Genomic DNA, 17,479 nt, shown 5'->3' on the forward strand with positions numbered 1-17,479 from the left:
AGTGAGTGCATTTAATTAAATGATTGTAAATGTGTGCAGTGCTTTGGAGAAGAGTGAGAACATATGGGAGCATGTAAAGAGGGCATGGATTCCGCTTGGGGAGCCTGAGGGAGTGAGGTTGAAGCTGAGATGGGAACACTGAGTACATGTTAGCAGGTTGACGTCTGGGTTCAGGAATGTTTCAGGCAAAGAGTGGTCCTTGCTCTTTCCATCATCGCTTTTCACCCTGTCTTCAAGCAAATTCCCATACTTTTTAGCTATGCCGCCTGCTCATCTCACCAGGGTGCTGCTTCCTTCTCAATGGGTTTTTGCTTTTACACTTTTCTGATTTTGTGCTCTCAGCCTATTTTGGAGCTCCTGAGCTCATTGTTCCCCCGTTGTTAGATTAGGATCTGCCAGAAGCAGGTTCTCAAAATCTGATTTGTCCACTGCCTCCTATCCTGTTACTCTCCTCTTCTTTCCTTCCCTTAACTCCTCAGATTTGGTGGAATTTCTGTGGCAAAGAAGCACAAGCCAGTAGTAGGGACCTAAGAAGTTATCTGTTGATAAGGAACCCCTCCCCCAAACTCCTGGATTGTATTGTCAGCAACCTCTCCTCCATCCTAGAGACTTTAAGGCTTCAAGGGGATTGAAAAATATCTCTTATTTAGAGGAAGTTTAGATATTTTGCTTTAGATCATTAAAGGATCCACATATTAGCTCTGAGGTTTTGCATAATCTATAACAGTGCTTTCTCTGTTTATCCAGTACTTCATGTTTTATATTTCTTGATTCAAGTTATACAAAAATTTCAATTTTTATAACCAGCAGTTGAGAACTTTTTAAAGTATATCATATCAGTATTCAGTATCAGTAACACATGTTGTTTACCTGGTAATGTAAGTACAAGTAAGCTTTCAGATACACATCAGCAGAAACAACATTATTGTACTAGTGCAGAGTGGCTGAAGTGTGCTCTCCTTATATTGTTTATTATTTTTTTACTGCAATGCATTGTAACTGGGCAGCTGGTCAAACTGTTTCTTGTAGCCAGGCCCTTTATTGAGCCCTAACCAGTTCTTAGTGGAGAGAAAGAAACATTTTCCTTCACTTGATTTTTCCTTTTTTCTTTAAATATATATATATAAATTTATTAAAATAACTGTGAATATGGAATAAAGACTAATTATAACATCTGTATGTAAACACAGAACAAAACTAAAATAAATTGTAAAATGTAGTATTGACTAGTAGTAGTCTTATCTTTAAGTTCCACCATTTTATTGTTCTAAATAGAGGGTAACACATCTACTGTTTAAAGTTTATATATTTAATTGTACAGTAAAATACATGTTTTACCATTTTAACCATTTTTATGTGTATATTTCAGTAGTGTTAAGTACACTCACAGTGTTTTAAACCAATCTCCAGAATTCTTTTCACCTTGCACAACTTAAAGTCTGTACCCCTTAAACAACAACTTTCTACGACACCCCCAGCCCCTGGCAACCATCATTCTACTTTCTGTCTCTATGAATTTGACTGTTCTAGGTGCCTCATATAAATGGAATCATACAGTATTTGTCTTTTCGTGCCTGACTTATTTTACTTGGTATTGTCTTCGAGGTTCATCCATGTTACAGCCTATGTCAGAATTTCTATCTTTTAAGGCTGAATAATATTCTATTATATATAAATATATATGTATAAATATCACATTTTGTTTATCCCTTCATCTCTTGATGGACACTTGGGTCGATTCCACCTTTTGGCTCTTGTGAATAATGCTGTGAACATAGATGTACAAATATTTCTTTAAGACCCTGCTTTTGATTCTTTTGGGAACTTACCTTATTGGGCCTCAACCTTAGCACAGATATATGTACTCTCTAAATATTTAAACTATGTGGGAGGGAAGGAGAGAAGGAAGGAGAGGATAATCATTCCAGAAATGAGGCAGATATAATCTGTCAGCCATGTAGGTTCTCTCAGTCTGCTTCAGTGTTTCTTGAAGTGTTGTCCATGAACCACCTGCATTAGAATCTCCTGGAATGCTTACTAAAAATTTAGAGTTTTAGGCCCTTCACCAGACTTCAAAAGTCTGAATCTCTTGTGAGACTCAGGAATTTGCACTCCAGGTAATTCCTACACACATGGAAATGTGATATGCGCTGCCCCACTGGCAAGGAGAGATCTCAGAATTGACCTCTGTTTATGCATATGAAGGCCCTGCTCTCTGCTTCTTTCAGCCCCAACTTTCCTTTGGGGCACATTCATCCCAGGCTAGCCCATGACTCGCTTTCTCTTCCACTCCGTCTGTGTATTGTAGCCCAAATGAAAGTTCCATAAATATTGCAAAGGATGGGCAGTCCTGAGTTTGCAACCTTAAACTTTGATCTGGGCCGGTTCAGGGTCCTTCTTGCTCAGGATGTGAACTGGTGATTCACTGTTGCTGTCCGCCTGCTTGCAGTCAGCTGGCCAGAGAAAGGGCCAGGACTTCCTCCCTCAGGCCTTGTGGTGTTGAGGTTTACCTGAGTTCTTAAAGGGACCAAATTTCTTTTCTTACACGAACATTTTAAATATGACATAGTATATTGTGACCCAATATACTATGTGAGAACAGTCATTTCACACATTTCTATTGTATAACTGAATGACAAATATGACATCTTCAATAAAATCAACCAGCTTCTTTTGCATTTTGAAATCAAATTCTGTCTTCATCTAGTTATCACATTCTGCCACCTTACCATATCCACTATGTGTGGCTTTGCTTCTAATTGTGACCTGTGATTTGTAAGTGATTTATTTTTTTTTAATATCTGCTTTTCTTCAAATAACTTTGGTGTATTTTCAGAAATATTCTCTTCAAACTTTTGTGTGATGTAACAGCATATTTGATATTTGACTTTCATTAAAAGTAATGATACTGACTAATGATATATATTTTTTTCTTTTTTTAAGTGAAAGGAGCCTAATAAGGAAGCTTGTTTTTGTTATAGCTGGCCACCTTTTCCAGTGTGCTCTATACAAATTTCTGTTCCTTAACTGATTTGGTACTCCCATGATTTTTAATTTTGGCTCATTTCTACAACCAGTTTTTGTGATTTTCATTTCTTGGTTGAAATCCCCTCTAGGATGTAAACACTGTGAGGGCAGGGATGGTATTGCTGTGTTCACATGGTGCCCAGCATGACATATGGCATGTGGTAGGTGTTTAACAAATATTTCTTGAATGAATGAAACTTAACTTGAAGCTGATTATATTTCATATACTGCATTTATTATTTCTGCTAGAAACTTGCTTTGCAGTTTTCTGTTACACTACAATTCTTTTATCAATCTAAGAACTCAATTTCAAGAGATTGAGAAGCTTACCTACATAATATCTGATGGGACCAATCGATGCTACAGGATGAAACACCCATTTGGTCTCATGGGCCCACTTATTTTTCTATGTTGAAAACTGGCTGAGCGGAACTCCTAACACCAATCAGTAATTTCACACGTTTATTCTATTGATTGGAAAAGAGACTGAACAGCCCTCAGTGTGAGTGACTTGGCAATGCATCTCCAACCTAGGTTTGCATTATTGGTGATGGATCCATTCCATCATCTTCACCCACAACGGGCAGCACATTTGAATCTTTGTTTCAGGAGACTAGATAACCTGGTAGAGTGTGGCTATATTTTTTTCTGTTTACAAATTTAGGCTTCAGGCTATACACACTGAAAATCCTTTTTATGTCAGTCTGTTTGTTTTTAGCAGAGCCTGTAGAACCTGTTGTCAGTGGACTGCTCAGAGCAGCCCTTTATGGAACTTTCTTTTAGCCGTATCTTGAGATCCAGGGTCAGGAATGGTCACCTCAATTTACCCTTGCAGTATATAAATTTACTCTGATTTAGGGAAGATTAACAAAAAACCTTCAAAGGCCAGTTTGTACAGCATGATACAATATCGCACAAATGTGCGTGTGCAAAATTAATTTGGCCTTTTGGGTTTCTAATCTTTTGGCCTAAAATTAAGAAAGTCTAGGTTTAACTGTTTAACATAGTGTTAAGTACTTAATTGATGTTTTTGGATTGCCTTAAGATTTTCCAGAAAAATTATTACCCATAACTACAAAGTAACAAGACTCAGACCTAAGACATCTGTGGAGTCCCAAGGCAAGTTAATTAAGAGCAGGCCAGGACTGATCAGTGGGTCTGACCTCAGTCAGATTTGCTGGTATTCTTACTTCCCTGAGTAAATGCCTGTAAGTATTCAGTATGACCCAAAGCTTTTCAAGTAGTAAGCATGGTTTTAACTGTGTGATTTTAACAGCAGTCATAAGGTTAAAATCTAACGTGATGCCTACAAATTGTGTATAAATATGTATTAAAATTAAGAGTCACACTAATTTAAAGTAGATTGGCTGTTCTATTGAACCCTTAATTTAAAACTTTCTTCGTATTTTACAACCATTTATAATTCGTTTTATAAGCCCTTAGTGAGTGTGTGTAGAATTATTTTTCTTGTTGCCCCCCCCCCCCGCACACACACATACATACAGTCAAATCACAGTTTCATTAGGAATGATGCCAGTGTGTTAGTTGTACTCCATCCTTAGCGAATTTTGGGTGTAATAATTTTACACCTGAATTTAGTATGTTCTTGGGGCTATTTTAATTTGCTTTTCTTTAATTCCTGGTCAACTTGAACCTTTTCCTGCATTTGTTTGCTAACTGCCTTCCTCCCTCTACAGCTCAGCTATTCTTATTCTTGGCTCATTTTCTTGTGGGGTTATAAGAATTGTCATCACAATCTTGAGCCGACAGCAACAGGCTCCTGGGCAGAGCCTGTCTTCAGCTATTAGTACTTTTGCTTTCTCTCTGTTCCTCTTCTCTTCATTCTAGTGGAAAATGGGGAGTAAGTTGACAGTAATGGAAAAAGTGGAAGGGAAAACTAAACTGAAGGAGACTTAAATGTAAAGTATATTAAACTGAGTTGGATAACTTCGCTCAAGTTTTGATAAATAATGGGAAGCAGCACATTATGTAATGATTTGGCATTGTCAGCGGACTTGGATTCCAACACCAGGCCTGCCATTCTTAAATGGATACAGTAAAGCCTACCTCACAACGCTGCCTTGAGCACTAAGTGAGATTACATGTGCCGGCCTCTCCTATCACCTCTCCTATGCTGAAGATAACGGCAAAGCTACCTGACAAGGGCAGAATAGCAGTTGACGCTAAGACTTATGACAAAACATTTATCTTGCCCAAACCCTTCTCCCTTCTCTGTAATTAGCATTTACCATGTTCTCATTTAATCTTTATAACAGCTTGTTATGTATCATATTCCCATTTTCCAGATGAGGAAATTGAGGCTCTGAGAAGTTTAACTTGCACAAGGTCATGGATTTGGTAAAGGATTTGGGTCGAGTTCTGTCAGATGCCAAAGGCATTCTCTTGCCACAGTGCCAGGCTGCCTTGTATAATGAGTGTGTGACTGAAGAATGAAAAGGAGTTAATGGAGTGGCCATTCCACTGTTCTTTCCACTACTTCACTTGGTGAATGACTAATAAGCAAGCACTCCCAGATGGTATTTGCATTTAAAAGAGGAGCTCATTAACCCTAATGAATCTCTAATTGGTGGAGAGATTTCTGAGGACTGGGGGTTTCTCCTGTGTCTTCAAGGTGCCTGGCTATCCTTTTCTCCTCTGTAGATTATCAGCTATTCTGGAATCAAAGTTATGTCATAGAATATAGTCACATACTGCTGGTCTGCCTCAAATGCAATTGAATGAATTAACAGGGAGTTGTGAAAAGAATCAACTAAAGAAAATAAGCATGGGTTAGCACTGTGTAAAAGGAATGTTCAAAAGCTAAATAACAAATTTGGCAACGTTGAGGGTCTTCTCAAGAGTCAGGTAACAATAATATATTTCATAATCAATTTCAACTTCAGAAATGTTATATCAGCATTCCTCATATTGTGTTCATAGACCTCTGGAAGATGTTTAATAGGTATCAGGTGAATAAAATGGCTCCCTAGTCAAATACGTTGTGAAAAAAAATTTAAAGTTCCTTTACTGAGGAATTCCTCAGAGCCTTTAACACATTAAAGTACATTGGAAATCAACTGGAAGGGAACACATTCTGCAGGTTTTTCTCATACTTTTGACCACAGAAATATTTTTTCCCTGTGAACCACTTGAAACTAGTGTTTTGTAGACTGCATTCTTAGATATGGAGTTCTAGATAATTCCTCTCTAATTAAAGAAAAGAAAGAAAACAGTTTGCTGTACTCACAACTTTTCCTATGCAGTCAGGCTCCAACCCTGTCCACACCAGCCCATTCTCAGCCCTGTTGGGCTCTAGGGCAGTGCAGTAATAACACCCTTCTTCCCCAGGTAAGATCTGGTCAATTTAGAGGGAGGAAAACACAGATAGAGACCAGTTCTCATCTTTATTGCCTATAAAGCTGGTGTTGAAGAATGTGGCTTCTATCAAGGAGCAAATGTTTTCCTAATCGGAACCCCAGGATTAGATTGAGCTCCATCCAGTTATGGGATATGCTGGGCTGGGACAGGCTTCCTCAAGTGGGAGGAGGTCCCTGTGGAGGGTCAGAGCAGATAGAGCCACGTCTCTCTGTGGTCCTCTCATTCTCAAGAGAAAGGGGAGAGAGAGGGACAGAACCCTGTGCAGCCAAGTACTCCCAAGTTACCAACCCATGGACTGGAGAGTGGGGGGAGGCCTGGGGTGAACGTTAGTAGAGCTTACTCTACACTGAAGGAGGCCTAAGGAGTGAGGGTGCTCCCTCACCGCCCCCCGCAACAAGTCTCCTCTGGGTGACTTAAGCCCTATCTTCACCTAGAGCCCAATCTTTACCATTTCTCCCCTCCCTCCACCCAGTTCACCCACTAGAATGGGATCTTGATGATACTCCAGTGACTGTCCCTTTCTTATCTCCTTATGTAACTCAAATATAATTCAGCTTTTTACCCTAGAAACGGTGGAGTACATATATTTTCTCAAACAGAGAGAGAAAAACTACAGCCTGACACCTGTTTTGCAAATGAAGTTTTATCGGAACACAGCCACACTCATTGGTTTATATATTGTCTGTAGCTGCTCTCGGCTACGATGGCAGAGTTGAGAAGTTGCAACAGGGACAATATGGCCCACAAAGCCTAAAATTTTACTATCTAGCCCTTTACAGAAAAAATTTGCCAAACCCTAATCTAATGTATAAATTTCACTTCAGTCCTTTAAGTTCTGAAAGAGTTTCATTACTATGTATATATAGCCTTTTCATTAACTCCCTCTAAATAAAAACGCTTTAAACCAAGAAAATTGCATGTTGCATGGTTGTAGTATAGGAGGGATTTTGCTTCTTGTAGAATTGTTTCTAGCCTTACAAACTTCTGGAAAAGTATTAAGGGGATTGTGTGTTTGCTTTGAAGGCCCGGAAGGAAGGACAGAGGCTTGCTCTGGTCAGAAGTATTTGGCATCCTCAGTGGAAAGGGAAGAGAACAGATAATCCATGGGGCCTATGGAAGAAAAAAGGAGCAGAGAAATGTCTAGGGGCCCAGAGGGTTGGACCAGCACAAGATTCTGCCTTCAAAGCTCCCTTTCAGAGCCCCAGGCTCTTCAGTTCACACACTGTTCTGCAACTCAGAGACTTGATTCCTCCCATCTCAGCCCCCATCATTAAGACCTTCCACGGAATCCTGGGATGCCAGGAGACCCGGATCTGCTCCCACTGTGACTGCCTTCTACCTGGGAGACCTCGGGCTGGTCACTGACTGCCTCTGCCCCTTAGGGTTCACTTGCCTGTAAACTGGAGGGTTGGGAGGATGGGGAGGATGTCTTATTACACCATAGTGAGAGTCAAATGTGCTGTCATAAAAAAGGTTTTATGGATGTAAAGTACTGTGAAAATGTTGGTTGCTTTTGTTCTTTTTAAACAGCTGACTTTCAAATGAAATTTTAGAATCCAGACTTAACTGGTGTTTGAAAACTAAAGTACCTTATTTCACATTTGTCATATGCATCTTCATTTATTGTTACAGTATCCAACTTTCATGTGTGTTATAAAAAAATGGAGAAAATAACTGAATTTTTACCATTATACAATTGTTTTCAAGTGGGAGGGAAAAAACTTCAAAAACTATATTTCTTTGTGACCTGTTCTTTTCTGTTTGTTGTTTGTGTAGTTTTCATTTTGTGCCTTTGTTTATAGAGAATAATCTTGCAGATGGCATATTTCCTTGTAATCAGTTATTGTCCTGTCTGAGTCATCGCCAGAAATGGCATTTCAGTAAATAGTGATTCCATAGTCGCTTCCAGGCAGATGTGTTGTGTGATGTCAAGAACACTGGCTGATAACCTTTCTGGTTATTCAAACAGTAGAGAGAAATGGAGAGAGTTTTGTATAGATACACATCTTGAAATCAGAAAATGGCAAAGGACACACAGACTTTGTGCCGAATGATTTTAGCCAAATACGGTGTTTGTGTGGCTGTGGGTTGGAGCAATAATCATTTGAAAAGGCAAAGAATGTTTCCTGAGTAAATGACCTTTTGTATTGGGTGATACATATTTTCTTATGAACATATCATGCATGTGAATTATTAAACACACCTTGACCTCGTTGTACAGAGACGTGCATTACCTTGGCCGCTCGTGCTGCCATGTTCTCATGCCTATAACCAAGCAAACTAAACTCCTTGTGCATTGGTTCTGCTACCTGTAAACTGGGGGTTGATTATCTTATCCCTAACTATCAGTGAAGAGGGATTTCTGAAAATAAGGCTCATCCTGATATGCCAATAGTGGTCACTTGAAACAATCACTTAAAAAATCAATCAAAATAGTTTTTGACATCCTTAATGTTGTATTTTAATATATTAAAAATTAGATTGATTTAAGTTTTCATTTAACAAGTATTAATTTTATTATCCTATAGACATAACCCAAAAGTTCCTAGTGCTTTTGTTTAAATATGATTTTTTAGAATCATTAACTGTTTTTAAAATTATGAGTCACTAGTAACATAGTGGTATTTAATAAATTAGCCTTTTAAGTTTCACAAATAAATTTTAGAAGAAAGACACTAACTGTTTGCTGAAATGAAGTTTTTATTACATACCATTTAGTATTATTTTGTCACAGTTTTACAGTCTGGAAACTCTAAAGAGAAGTTCACTAATTTATTCAGCTAGTATTTATGGAACACCTCTTACATGTTGGGGCCCACCCAACAATAATAAGGTTGCACACAGCTGAAAACAAAGCTTATAGGCTGGAATGTGCATTGACGTAGATGGATTTTAAACATTTAAGGGAGTTAGTTTATCTTAAGTAAAATAACTACTATCTTAAGTAAATCAATGACCAATTTAATTCTTGCTTCATGATTTTAGAATTTAACAGAATTTTATTTAGTCCTTTAAAATTTTCATGAGGCTCTTTCTTGAGTGTAGCCATCGGTAAAGTAAACTTTTGCATTTCATATGGAAAAGTTAAGTTTAGCCAAAATTCCTAATCTTTAGTGTCAGCCAAGTTATCACCTACAAATTTTGTAATCTTCACTGTTGTGGACATTCCTGAGCTGGGTTAATTTTATGGGAAGAGCAGTTTACAAATTACTGAATTAGCCTCTCATCATGCTTTAAAGAAGTAGGCTAATTGTTTCTTTACTTACCATGTGTTAATCATAGATCATTAGTGATAATATATTTAAAATAGGCCATTAATAAGTTAAATTATGCTTATACTTACCTAACTATATTTGTGTTTGCCCTGTGTCATTGGAGCCAGCCTAGTCACCAGCTTCATTTAGTTGTATGACCCACCCACGCTCCAGCCTTAGGAATCAAAGTATTAACTGAAGGCTAATTTATGAATTTGTTCATTTTTCTTTCCTGCTGTAAAGATTGTCTGACATTTGGTTAATTATTACATACAAACATATATATCTGCTCTGAGGCAAATCCACAGGGACACAAATAAAAATTTATAAAGAGTAAACCTTATAAAAAACTAATTTGGAAGACAGTTATTCATATTATAAAGACTTTTAATTTGAAAATAATTTGCCTTATTTTCTTTAAGTTGTCAGCTTTCCTAGCTTATTTGAAATATGACTTGATTTACGAAATGTGAATTTGCTTGATTTTTCCAGAGTAAACCTATAGAAAGCAGGAGACATTTCTGGTTTAGGTTGTATGTTTATGTATTTATGGATGATTTATGAGACCTCTGTAAAATTACTGTTCCTAAAAACTCACTTATTTACTTAGTAACAAAGGAAATAATAGTTGCTTTCATAATTTGAAAAATATAATATCCAAAGATATTTCAAATAAATAGAAGACAGTTTGGCCTCAATGATAAAGTTGTTTTGTTTTTGGTTTTTGCTTTTGCTTTATAGAAGATACAGCAAATGAGCAAAGAGTCGCAGCAAGAGGTAAAAGTTCAGAAGGAGAAGGAGAAGGCAGCCAACTTTTGGAGGTAAGTGAAACTCACTGAGTCCTTTGAGGTGAAACTGAACAGCACTATGCATATGTATTTCTCTGAGGATAGACAGTAACTTCTACTCTATTGCCGTGCAGACAGGTGCCTCGATACCAAGAAACAGGTGATCTGCTGAAAGTCAGGGGCTGGCAGTCCCAGGAATGAGTTCCCAAGTGCTAAGCTTTTCCTTGTGCTGGAAGTGGAAACACCCTGTTGAAAGAAGAGGCATAGAGCACTTGAGTTAAAACATTTGAACTATTTTTGAGTGATTATTTTCTAATACATTTGAATAAATAGATAATATATGAACCTATAGAGAAAGGTTTGAAAATAATCTCTTCAGAACTATATTACATTACCATTTCCAGCACCAAAGTGCACTCCTTGATATCATTCAAAAGAGACTAGGGTATTTGTTCTCTTCCATGTGAGAAAACTATTTGCTCCTTGAGGTACTTGAAAATGTCGTTAGGATACTTTTTTATACTATGTAGAAACATACTAACGTTACTCAATCACTGAATAATCATTCTTAAGACTTAGGGTTCATTGTTATGGTAGACGGGCTATCCATGAATTTCGAAACTTTCTACATGGTGACACACCTCTACTTATATTCTGCTTGTAGCCCGTGAGGATATTGCCGCATACAAGTAGAGTGAGGTCAGAACCTGATTCATCACGGTATCCACAAAGCCTAGCAGTGTAGGCAGTCAAAGAGGTTTGTTCAAGAATTGGTGGATACAATCATGAATTATAAGTAGAAAGTAATATTTAAAGAAGAGAGATTTTTATTTTTTATGTTCAGATTTTTGAGCAAATATTTTATACTCAAGAAAAAAATTTACTAAAAGAAGTGACACAGTAAGTAAATTGATGTAGAGGAAAAAACGAGTCATCTTTCTCATAAAACTGTGCGTTCGTTTTTTATTCATGCATGCAACAAATATTTCTTAAGCACTGGCTGTATTCAAGGTACTGTGCAGGAGCTGAGTATATAGTAGGGAAGAAAAGCAGCTACAAGGACAAAGAAATATGTCCAGCCTATACATTGAAGCAGCTTGATCTCTTTCATTTATTCAAACATTTAGTGAGTGCTGACCATAGGTAGCATCTTTGATAGAAAATAAACGTTGATGTATTTAAGGTTTGGGAAAGAACCACCAGGATGGTTTAGAAATCATCCATGATAACTTGAGTTTAATGGCCTCACTATGTCATTCATTGGAAATGTCTATGAAACTCGATTATTCTTCAGAGTTGATTCATTGATAGAAAGAACTCTATGAATCAACTCTGAACAATCATTCTTAAAGAAAGAAGCTTTTGAAAACAGATCCTCTGAGATTTGAAACTAGGTCATTATTATGCTACTTTCTAGTCTCTCCATTATACCATCAATTCTTAATAATTATGACTGGATTTATATACTCCTGCTACAACAGATAAAAGCGGCTTCTGTCTGAATAGTTGCTGGGCACTGGCAAGACAGTGTTTGCTCTTAGAGAGCTTACTGATGTAGCAAAACAGAAACAGGGAGAGTAGGGGCCAGCCCAGTGGTGCAGCGGTTAAGTGTTCACGTTCCGCTGCATCGCGGCCTGAGGTTCGCCGGTTCAGATCCCAGGTGCGAACATGGCACCTCATGACAAGTCATGCTGTGGCAGGCATCCCATATATAAAGTAGAGGAAGATGGGCATGGATGTTAGCTCAGGGCCAGTCTTCCTCAGCAAAAAGAGGGGGATTGGCAGCAGTTAGCTCAGGGCTAATCTTCCTCAAAAAAAAAAAAGAAAAAAAAGAAAGAAACAAGGAGACTACATATGAGGCCACACAGTTAAGTCACAGTACAAGAGGATAATACTAAGATACTTTCAGACCGCAGAATTATTTGCCAAATAATCATTTACCCTGACCTTAAGTGTCTAAAATAAATTTTTTTATTCCTTTCCTTTATGAATGCAAAAACAGAAACATTGCTGCGTGTCCTCCGCCTCCCCTCATCCGTACTCTACCTTGGTCAGTCAAGATGAGTCTTATCCCGTCTCAGGGTTTGAAATTCTGTGAAGAGGCCGGTGACTCCCAAAGAGCATCTGCACCTAGACCTCTCTCCTGAGCTCTAGACTAGATCCAACCGCCTACATGCCATTCCCCTTACAAATTTCTAGACAGTTCAGCCTTTGCTTGACCAAAGAAGAACTATTAATTCCTGGTCCCACCACCCAGAAGCTTCTGTCTGCTCAAGTTTTTACCATCTCTCTTCAAAACCCCTGAGGTACCCCTGGCTCTTCTCTTTCCCTCGCACTCCACATGCAGTCTGTCAGTAAGTCCTGTCACCCCACCTCCGGGAATCTGACCCCTTCTCACCATCAGCACTGTTAGAACCCGAATCTAAGCCACCACTTTCATCAGGACTGTCCGCCTCCATTCTTCCCCCTTCAGTCCATTCTCCACACAGCAGAGAGAAATATAAATCACATCACATCCCTCCTTGACTGCAAATCTGCTGGCCACCCACTGTAGCTAGAATAAACGCTAAGCTCCTTACAGTGGGCTACAAGGAGCCCCATGTGTTCTCCAGTCTCATTTCTCTCCATACCCTCAAACCCCATCCCCATCTTACTGCCGCCTTTCTGTGCCTCGATCATGTTAAGCTCTTCACCATCTCAGCCTTTGCATTTGCTATCCCTTCTTCTCTCTTGGCTGCCTCCTTATCATTCAGGTCTTCATTCAAGTGTCACTTTTCATGACTATCTCAGCTAAAGTATCTCTTCCCCCCCGAGTCACTATCACAAAGCCCTGTTTTATTTCTCCATCAAGTTTATCACTGTCTCAGATTATTCATTTGTTTACTGTCTGCCTCCTCTGACTAGAAGGAAAACAGACTTTCTGTGCCTAGAAAAGTGTCTGGTACAGAGAAGGTGCTCAGTAAATACCTGTTAACTGATCATCTAGATTCCATTTTATGCCATCATCTGTCTGCCAATTTAAAGGCCTAAAAATGTCATTTTTTTGACTCATTTCTCTCACACCCCTTTATCAAATCTGTCATCAAATCCTATTGATTCTACCCCACAAATATCTTCCAAATCTGGTTCCTTATACTCCAACTATGTCCTCTTCTGTTCACGAGACTGTTAGTAGATGAGCAGTCTCCTTCCCAGATCCCTTTCTGAAAAAGAACAGCAGGTTTTGTTATTGCAGGCCCCCCAAAATGCCTTGAAACCTGCATAATAAAGCTTAAAACGGAAATCTTGTTCAAATGTCACCTGCTGTGTGAACACTTTTCCCAGCTCTCCCAGCCAGAGAGAACGCCAGTGTCCTCTTACTACTTGTGTTGTCGTATGACTTCAGTATAGTGTGAGTTCCTTAATTAGCTTTGTAGCCTCAGCCACTAACATAATGTGACACATGCGGAGTGATATTGATGCCTTGTCACTGGTTCCTGGATGGATAAATGAATAAATAAGTGGTCTTCTGCAAATGCTGTCTTATGAGTAAATCTCTTCATTAAATCTGTTTTCCACCTTACATTATAAACACAGTTATTTTTTTCTCACTGTGAAAAAAAAAGTTTTTCTTATATTTTTTATGAGTTACCCATTCAAAAATTTGTTAATTTACATTATTTTTGGCACTCTTACTACATTAGCAAGGAAAAATGTAATGTTTTCAGTTAGTTGTTTAAAAGATATACATCTGATTAAGAAGCTGTAACTATTGTACCTAGCAGGAAAGATTCTCAATATTTTAATTTTTAATGACTATACAAGAAATGTTGAAATATTATTTATTATGAGAACATATTTGGGAAATTAGTATGGGTTCAATAAGCTTAAAAATAACACTCTTAGTTGCCAAAATATAACTCACTTTTCTAAGGACCCTGTGGAGAAAGTGGTTAGCATACCAAAATAGGGTTTTTGGCAACTTCAGACAAACATATAGATTGCTTACTATTTTCAAGGAATTGTTGGACATAGGCTGGAGAGGATATAAAGATATGTAAGACTCCGTGATTATAGAAGCAGAAATTCTCAATCTATTCTTGGAAAAATAGAAAACATCACAAGTCTCTAAAATATAAAGTGGAATAAATAAGTTCCTTAAACCCGGTAACTACAAAGGTAACAGATTTCGATGGAGGAAGAAATATCATTAGGGAGAGTGAAAAAAGGCATTAAGTGAGCTTTGAACCATAAAAGATTTTTTTCTATTTATACAATTAATTTTTATATGATTACGATAAATTCCTATAAAATGAAATCCTTCATTAAGAGCATTTTAGAAAAACAGAAGCAAATCATGGTGTGAAACTACTTTCTACACGTAAATCTCAATGACAGACAATGAAGGGTTAAAACATGAGTGTAACGTGGCCTGTCTACACGAGTTTTAATGGCAGTTAAAATATTTTGTTAAGTAGTCTGTGATATTTTCCTTACACTTTACAGCCCAAGTGTACTTCAGAGCTGTGTTCCTTCTCCAAGCACGGCTCTCTCACCAACATCATGGAATTTCTAACCTCTTGACGAAATATAATTTGAAAAAAGATCTGGTTTGGGCATCAAATAAGTTAATTTTTACAAAGTTGGATTATGAGATATTTTAATACTTTTACACAAAAGACTCTATGAAAAGCAGCATATTTAGTTGCATTAAGTAATTAGTGGGACTTTTTACTTCATGAAACTGAAAATAATATAGCATTCATCCCAGAAAATCGTAAGTTCTCGGTAGGTTTGTCTCTTCTTCACTCCCCGTCCCTAAATATTTAGTTTCTCTCAATGATGATTTTAATCATTTTCTACTGTTTCTACCTTAGCATTCCCTGTATATGATCCCAAAGTGTCATCACCTAAAATAGGATAACTTAAGGAAAGATTGAACTATCTAGTCATCAAATGGTTTCTCTCAAATTGTGCTTTAGTGTGTGTTTTAAGAGCCATTGGTAACTTTTAACAGAATTCATCATGTTTTTGGTGTGTAGGGTGTGAGCTCCTATAAACACATGTTTGGGCTTATTAAAATTAAAGTCATTAGACTCTAGCGCTTGAGGAAAATGTTATAAGTTGGAACTAATTATCCAATTGGAGGATTATCCACCTCCTTCTGTCCCTTCTTTTTTTCTTGTTGCCTTTCTGGGTAGATTTTTGGTAGTGAGTTGTAATGACTTTGCAGCTACTTATTGCCTTCTGCTAGTCTGGGAGCCTGTTACAGCTCAGGGGGATAAACCCACAGATTCATGGGGGGCCAGTTTTGAGTTTTTGCCATTATGACTCATCTCTTCAGGGAATAAACATTACAAGTAAGAAAGTAATTAGTCATTCTTTTCTAATCTTCGGTCATGGAAAGTGTTTTATATTGTGACAACTGGAACTATCTTAGCTACAAATTTACTAGTGGACCTATTCTTTTTGTTTTTGTAGGTGTATTTTGAGACCTCTAAATATGCAAATTTCATTTTTTAATGCAATTTTGATGACTGTTGCTTTTAGATTAAGTGTTTGTTGAAGTTAACTTTCCTATGTTGTTCTACAAAAATTATTTTTTAATTTCCATTTATTTTTGGTCTCCAAATTGAGGAATGTTTATTTAGGTAGTTCTCTGGCCTAAAGATAACAAAATACAAACACAAGCCAGTAAAATACTCCCTACAAAACCACAGCTCCATTTGTGTGTTTGTCTTGAGTGACAACTAATTCACATATGCATATGGAGACACATATAAAATAATAACTAACAGATGGTATAGCTGCAAAGTAGGATTTATAAAGATTATTATCAGCTGGTGGTATTGAGATACTACTGTGGTTATACTGACAGAAGACACAAAAATTATTTTTAATAATAAACTGTGACACTAATATCCCCCCCACCGTCTGTTAACCAAAGTAGCTTATTGCATATTTAATATAAATTTCTTAATGAAGACCTAAAACAATCTTACAGCCAGTTTCTACTAGGAAATTTATTAGACAGCAATTACAAAAACAGTAACTAAGGTAGTGGCGACAACAACAAAATGTTTTCTAAAATTAAGTGTATAATATTAGAATCCCTGGAAAGTAAATTAAGTATTTGGGAGGTTTAATTATTTATTCAAGTCATTTCATTTCAATTATACTTTTCAACCTAGTATACAGTATTTGTAACTTTTTGTGTATTTGTAAATAGCTGAGTTACATGTGGAATTCATAGTTCCGTAACTTAGGGAACAAAAGGTGATTTTTGGAAAAAAGTATGGAAGGCGCATATTAGTGAAACATGTTCACTTTTCTTCTAATGTGTTTTCATACTTCCCTTAGGTCCTTTAGCAGAGCTAAAGGAGGTTTCAGATACTGTAGGGACTAATTTCCTTGTTGCTTTTATTTCAGATCGTCATTACAATGAATGAAAATATTCTTGAGCTTTGTGAATTCTATATGATATAGACTTTGGTTACCACTCCTTAAAAAGGGAAATAAAGTTATCCCATTAAAAACTGAATTCTGTATAGAAAAGAATTGGGGTTGCATGTATAGGAAAAAGGTAACTGGAGAGAGTGATTCTCAAGAATAGTTTCAAGAACAGCAAACATTCATGTACTGGATGCCAGGATTTCAGTTTTAAGAATTTTTTAGTATAACATGGTATATAAGTTTATAAATTTAAAGTATTGAGGTTATAAAGATGATTATGAAACTGTTCATTCTCATAAGATATTCATAGTCCAAATACAGGAATAATGGGTATTGATATAGAAGGCAGTTTAAATTGGTACAACCATTTTGGGGAAGCATTTTGGCAGGAGGTATCAAGAACCATGAAGACGTTAATATACTTTGATAGTAATTCCACTTTTAGGATTCTCTTCTAAGGAAATAATCTTTCAAATCCACAAGAAGTTGTATGTGCAAAAGGATGGCAATCCACTCAATGGAATATCTTTCAGTTTTCATAAATGAAATTTATGATTAGTTTTCAATAAAATGTTGGCTCTTAGTTTCATAATTTCAGTT

The 17,479-nt window shown here is 37.1% G+C and overlaps 1 protein-coding gene across 4 annotated transcripts in view; it reads left to right on the forward strand.

Moving 5' to 3' along the window:
* The window catches only part of UMAD1 (UBAP1-MVB12-associated (UMA) domain containing 1), a 218,042-nt gene that overhangs the window by 128,556 nt on the left and 72,007 nt on the right, over nt 1-17,479 (forward strand). For all 4 annotated transcript variants that reach the window (XM_014739042.3, XM_014739041.3, XM_070264521.1 and 1 more), the window contains one exon: nt 10,401-10,480. In XM_014739042.3, coding sequence (XP_014594528.1) covers nt 10,401-10,480 — 80 coding nt within the window. The remainder of the gene's footprint in view (nt 1-10,400; nt 10,481-17,479) is intronic.

This window comes from Equus caballus, chromosome 4, assembly GCF_041296265.1.
Source record: "Equus caballus isolate H_3958 breed thoroughbred chromosome 4, TB-T2T, whole genome shotgun sequence".
NCBI lineage: Eukaryota > Metazoa > Chordata > Mammalia > Perissodactyla > Equidae > Equus > Equus caballus.